At 56.3% G+C, this 6,103-nt stretch overlaps 1 protein-coding gene across 1 annotated transcript; it reads left to right on the top strand.

Annotated features, from left to right (window-relative positions):
- Positions 1-274: 274 nt before the first annotated feature.
- LRRC8A (leucine rich repeat containing 8 VRAC subunit A) lies at positions 275-4,128 on the top strand. The gene has a single exon (XM_026450984.2). The coding sequence runs from the start codon at positions 757-759 to the stop codon at positions 2,998-3,000; it is 2,244 nt and encodes a 747-aa protein (XP_026306769.1). The 5' UTR covers positions 275-756; the 3' UTR covers positions 3,001-4,128.
- The last annotated feature ends 1,975 nt before the right edge of the window (positions 4,129-6,103 follow it).

The raw sequence follows: 6,103 nt of genomic DNA, 5'->3' as shown, positions 1-6,103 counted from the left end.
TGTGCCTCCTGGGTTCAAGTGATTCTCCTGCCTCAGCCTCCCGAGTAGCTGGTATTACAGGCACCTGCCAGTAGGCCAGGCTAATTTTTTATTTTTAGTAGAGACAGGGTTTCACCATGTTGGCCAGGCTGGTCTTGAACTCCTGACATCAGCTGATCCGCCTGACTCGGCTTCCCAAAGTGCTGGGGTTACAGACGTGAACCATGTGAAATTTTTAAACCTTGCTCTTTGTTTTATGGCGTGAGTTCATGTTGCACCCCCCCTGCATGTTGCATTCTTTCTTCATATTTTGCGGGAATCCCTCCAGCCCATTGCTGCAGCTTTACAGCAGCTGGTTCCCAGTGAACTGGGAGTTTTAAGTGTGCCCCTGTGGTCAGTATGTTTGTTAAATAGGTGGACTCTAGAAAGGAGTTCCCAAATGCTCTTACTGGAATGCAGGGGGTGGGCAGAGAACCCTGAGGCTGCACTGGGGATCTGTCTAATCTCGCTGTGCTCAGTCTTCCTGTGTGTTAAATAGGGAGCCTGCCCGCCTCCCCCAGGGTGGTTTCCCAGCCAAGTGGCCACATGCTTTCTGCAGAAGGGCTGGTAAGTGGGCTGCCCTGTGGAGTGGGCAAGCTTTGGCTCCCAGCTAGATTTGAGGTGGAATTTTGGACAATGGTAGAATTTTCATTGTCTTCTTCCGCTGACCCCTGGGTCCTAGGAAAGCCAGGCCACCCTGCGCTAACCCCCTCCTATGGGTCCGTTTTAGGTTGAACCATGATTCCAGTGACAGAGCTCCGCTACTTTGCGGACACGCAGCCAGCATACCGGATCCTGAAGCCGTGGTGGGATGTGTTCACGGACTATATCTCTATCGTCATGCTGATGATCGCCGTCTTCGGGGGGACGCTGCAGGTCACCCAAGACAAGATGATCTGCCTGCCTTGTAAGTGGGTCACCAAGGACTCCTGCAATGACTCGTTCCGGGGCTGGGCAGCCCCTGGCCTGGAGCCCACCTACCCCAACTCCACCATTCTACCGACCCCTGACACGGGCCCCACAGGCATCAAGTATGACCTGGATCGGCACCAGTACAACTACGTGGATGCCGTGTGCTATGAGAACCGGCTGCACTGGTTCGCCAAGTACTTCCCCTACCTGGTGCTTCTGCACACGCTCATCTTCCTGGCCTGCAGCAACTTCTGGTTCAAATTCCCGCGCACCAGCTCGAAGCTAGAGCACTTTGTGTCTATCCTGCTGAAGTGCTTCGACTCGCCCTGGACCACGAGGGCTCTGTCAGAGACGGTGGTGGAGGAGAGCGACCCCAAGCCGGCCTTCAGCAAGATGAATGGCTCCATGGACAAGAAGTCATCAACTGTCAGTGAGGACGTGGAGGCCACCGTGCCCATGCTGCAGAGGACCAAGTCACGGATCGAGCAGGGTATTGTGGACCGCTCAGAGACAGGTGTGCTGGACAAGAAGGAAGGGGAGCAGGCCAAGGCGCTGTTTGAGAAGGTAAAGAAGTTCCGGACTCACGTGGAGGAGGGGGACATTGTATACCGCCTCTACATGCGGCAGACCATCATCAAGGTGATCAAGTTCATCCTCATCATCTGCTACACCGTCTACTACGTGCACAACATCAAGTTCGACGTGGACTGCACTGTGGACATTGAGAGCCTGACGGGCTACCGCACTTACCGCTGTGCCCACCCCCTGGCCACACTCTTCAAGATCCTGGCGTCCTTCTACATCAGCCTAGTCATCTTCTACGGCCTCATCTGTATGTACACACTGTGGTGGATGCTACGGCGCTCCCTCAAGAAGTACTCGTTCGAGTCGATCCGCGAGGAGAGCAGCTACAGCGACATCCCCGACGTCAAGAACGACTTCGCCTTCATGCTGCACCTCATCGACCAATACGACCCGCTCTACTCCAAGCGCTTCGCCGTCTTCCTGTCGGAGGTGAGCGAAAACAAGCTGCGGCAGCTGAACCTCAACAACGAGTGGACGCTGGACAAGCTCCGGCAGCGGCTCACCAAGAACGCGCAGGACAAGCTGGAGCTGCACCTGTTCATGCTCAGCGGCATCCCCGACACCGTGTTTGACCTGGTGGAGCTGGAGGTCCTGAAGCTGGAGCTGATCCCCGACGTGACCATTCCACCCAGCATTGCCCAGCTCACAGGCCTCAAGGAGCTGTGGCTCTACCACACAGCGGCCAAGATTGAGGCGCCTGCGCTGGCCTTCCTGCGCGAGAACCTGCGGGCGCTGCACATCAAGTTCACCGACATCAAGGAGATCCCGCTGTGGATCTACAGCCTGAAGACGCTGGAGGAGCTGCACCTGACGGGCAACCTGAGCGCGGAGAACAACCGCTACATCGTCATTGACGGGCTGCGGGAGCTCAAACGCCTCAAGGTGCTGCGGCTGAAAAGCAACCTGAGCAAGCTGCCGCAGGTGGTCACAGATGTGGGCGTGCACCTGCAGAAGCTGTCCATCAACAACGAGGGCACCAAGCTCATCGTCCTCAACAGCCTCAAGAAGATGGCGAACCTGACTGAGCTGGAGCTGATCCGCTGTGACCTGGAGCGCATCCCCCACTCCATCTTCAGCCTCCACAACCTGCAGGAGATTGACCTCAAGGACAACAACCTCAAGACCATCGAGGAGATCATCAGCTTCCAGCACCTGCACCGCCTCACCTGCCTTAAGCTGTGGTACAACCACATCGCCTACATCCCCATCCAGATCGGCAACCTCACCAACCTGGAGCGCCTCTACCTGAATCGCAACAAGATCGAGAAGATCCCCACCCAGCTCTTCTACTGCCGCAAGCTGCGCTACCTGGACCTCAGCCACAACAACCTGACCTTCCTCCCCGCTGACATCGGCCTCCTGCAGAACCTCCAGAACCTGGCCATCACAGCCAACCGGGTGAGTGGCCCGGCCATGGCTCTGCGTGTGGGCTGGCGGGCAGCCTGGCCGGCAGGGTCAGTGTCCTGGGACCATCGATGCCCTTGAGTGTGGAGTCCTCACCGGGGGTTTACAGAACCACCCAGGATAGAAGCTCTGTTCAAGAGACAGACTCCTGGGGCCCCATCCCAGGCCTGCTGAATCCAAATCTCTGGGCCTGCGGCCTGTCTTTGCTCCACAATGTTGTAGTTCTCCTGCCTGGAGAGACTGTATGGCCAGGCAAGATCTGTCCCCCAAGGTGACCTTGAGCTGAGTTCCTCTTCAGCAGGGATGTGCGTGGGCAGGAGGTCTGAACCCAGGGGTTCTCTCGCAAAGCTGGGTGGTGGGAGTCAAGACTTAGCCTGGAGCTTATGTCTTCCTCAACTTGTTCCCAGTCGGATTTGGAGGCAAGGAGCCAATCCAGGTCCACCCAGGACAGTGTGGTTGGCCAGTGCTGGCTGAGGGGAAGCCTCAGATGGTCTCTACAGCTCCCAGCATCACTCACACACCTTTCTCTGCTACATTTGGTGGTGCCAAAGGCAGAGTTGGGCTTAGATGGGGCTAGCTTGTCACTGCCTGTCTTTCTGAAAAGGAAATTGTGCAAATCATTGTCACTGGGAGTTTGAGAGGCCACACCTTTGACATACTTTTAAGACTGTTGGTGGCCTGTAGGTGCCAGTCTCTTACCTGGCTGGGGAAGGCCCTATCCAAGGGCCCCTTGGTGGAGGCAGGCAGTGTGGATGGAGGGCTGGGTACTCCTGTGGCTCTGTGGTCTGGCCTCCGAAATGGAAACAAAGCCACTGCCATTGTGGGGAACGTCCCTCTTCCACCCCTTCTGGGGACCTGCAGGTCTTCCTGGGCCTCACATCCAGGTAGAGATTTCCGTAGTGAGATACGTGGTGGAGGAAGCCTGAGGCCAGGGGCTGGGAGACAGAAGGGAGAGCCAAGTCAGTCACCACTTCTGCCCTCGACACAGCAGCAGCTGTTGTGCCGGGGCCCCTGTGAACTTCACTAGGGATGCCACCAGGTTCAAGAGGCTAAAGAAGAGACCCGGAGTTGACCAGGCACAATGGGTCACACCTATAATCCGAGCACTTAGGGGAGCCAAGGTGGGACAGTCACTTGAGCTCAGGAGTTCGAGACCAGCCTGGGCAACATAGGGAAACCCCATATCTACCAAAAATACAGAAATGATCCAGGCATGGTGGCATGTGCCTGTAGTCCCAGCTATGTGGAAGGCTGAGGCAGGATCGCTTCAGCCTAGGAGTTTGAGACTGCAGTGAGCTATGACTGTACCTCTGTGCTCTAGCCTGGGCAACAGAGTGAGACCCAGTCTCAAAAAAAAAAAAAAAAAAATGAAGAGCCCTAGAGCCGCATTTCTTAGTTCGGTTGTTACTGTTGGGTGCATCTGCCATGCAGCAGCCCCACGGTGCAGTCCCTGTTGGTTTCATGGGCACCTGCTCTGTGTTCACCCTGTGCCGGGCATGATGCGCCTGTCCTCCTCCTACCAACCTGCTGAGACCTCCCAACAGGAGCTGTGTATAGCATCCTTGGGCACGGAGGGAGGTGGCCCCTGGAATGCCCTGTCTGTCCTCACGGGCCCTAGGACAGGACATACCTTCTCCAGCATCACTCAGACTAGATGCTTCAGGCCCTCCAGATGCCTGCTGGCTTGGAAGCCTTCCTCCCCTCTTCCCCAGGGCCCTCTTCCTGCAGAGCAACTTGCAACCCACATGTATCAGGGATTTGGACAAGTCCTTATCTCCCTCCATCCCAGATTATGACTTGAGCACAGCGGGAGAGTGGACCAGGGCACGGTTTTCTCTTGCAGTTTCGGGGCAGGCCCACTGAACAGGAAAATTGGAGTCCCCTGGGGAGAAGCCACATTTGAGAAGCACAGAACAAACCCAGCCCTTCTTTAATCAACGGAGAGGGAGACCCCATGGCTCTCCCATAGCACAGGGCTGCCCTTGATAAGCTCGGACTTCCTCACAGCTCCCGCCATGCCTGCCCTGTCCCAGGTGCTGTGCTGGGACTGTCCTCCTGGTTGGGGGAGGGTGCGAGTCCAGCCTGGCTCCCCATCCTGTCCCCCACCTCCAGCTCCTCCCACCAAGCTTGCCTGTTAAGTGTCGTGCCTGCTGGCTGAGGTCACCCCTCAGGAAAGGAGCTGGCGGCAGGCATGCTGTCCCAGAGGAAGGAGACCCTCTGGACACCCTGTTTAGCACACGGCTTAATCACATCCTGTCCCCACCCCCTGGAACACCAGAGCCTTAATAGGGAAAACAGTTCACTTGGGCCAACCCCAGGCAGGCCCCTCACTCTGAGTGGGAGGCCTGAGCCCTTCTTCTTCCTCACTGGAGCTTGACGGCTCCTTCTCAGCCACCTTGGCCTGTGGTGACCAGGAGGGGTGGGCGTGGCCTGACCAGGCCCTTGGGTGCTGTTTTTCCAGATTTCTACTCCTGCTAATGAAAGCCTTGACAAGACAGGTATTCATTTGTTCGCTTGTTTACTGATTTGTGCAAATTGGTTTTTTTTTTGGTAGAGACAGGGTCTCACTGTGTTTTCTAGGCTGGTCTTAAACTCCTGGCCTCAAAGCCTCCCACCTTGGCTGCCCAAAGTGCTGGTATTACAGGCATGAGCCACTGTGCCTGGCCTTTGTGCAAATGTATTTTGAGCATTCCTAGAATCCAGCTATGGAGCAAAGCACTGGGGACCCAGGGATGAAGAAGGCCAAGTAACGAGACAGTTAGCACAGTGCGTAGGTGCTCTGCTGGAGCACAAGGTCCCTGGGAACACAGGGGAACAGGCCCTTGAAGGACGAGGAGGAGGAAGCCAGGTAGAGGGGAAAGGGACAGTCCAGGAGGTTCTGGTGGGGAGGAGCAGTGAGATGGGCTGCCCAGAAGTGTGGGCATCCTGGAGAGCAGCTGTGGGGCTACGGGTGGGTGATTGGCTGGCAGGGGGGTCCTGTCCTACACCTCAGTTTCAATTGTCTCTTCATTTGTTTAACAGCTGGTCCCTTGCCAGCCCATAGGCTCTGATGACTAAGATCTAGCTCTTTTGTTCAAGCAAATGTTGACCGAATTCCTAGTGATTGAGTGGGTGAAGGAATGAGCTGATTTGCAGCGTGAGGTTCCTCTTGCCGTAGTGTGGGGTGGGGTGAGTGAGAGGTGGG

The sequence above is a fragment of the Piliocolobus tephrosceles genome, unplaced genomic scaffold (genome assembly GCF_002776525.5).
Source record: "Piliocolobus tephrosceles isolate RC106 unplaced genomic scaffold, ASM277652v3 unscaffolded_26686, whole genome shotgun sequence".
Taxonomy (NCBI): domain Eukaryota; kingdom Metazoa; phylum Chordata; class Mammalia; order Primates; family Cercopithecidae; genus Piliocolobus; species Piliocolobus tephrosceles.
The sequence above is the reverse complement of the archived record's forward strand: the minus strand, read 5'-3'. Positions and strand labels throughout refer to the sequence as shown.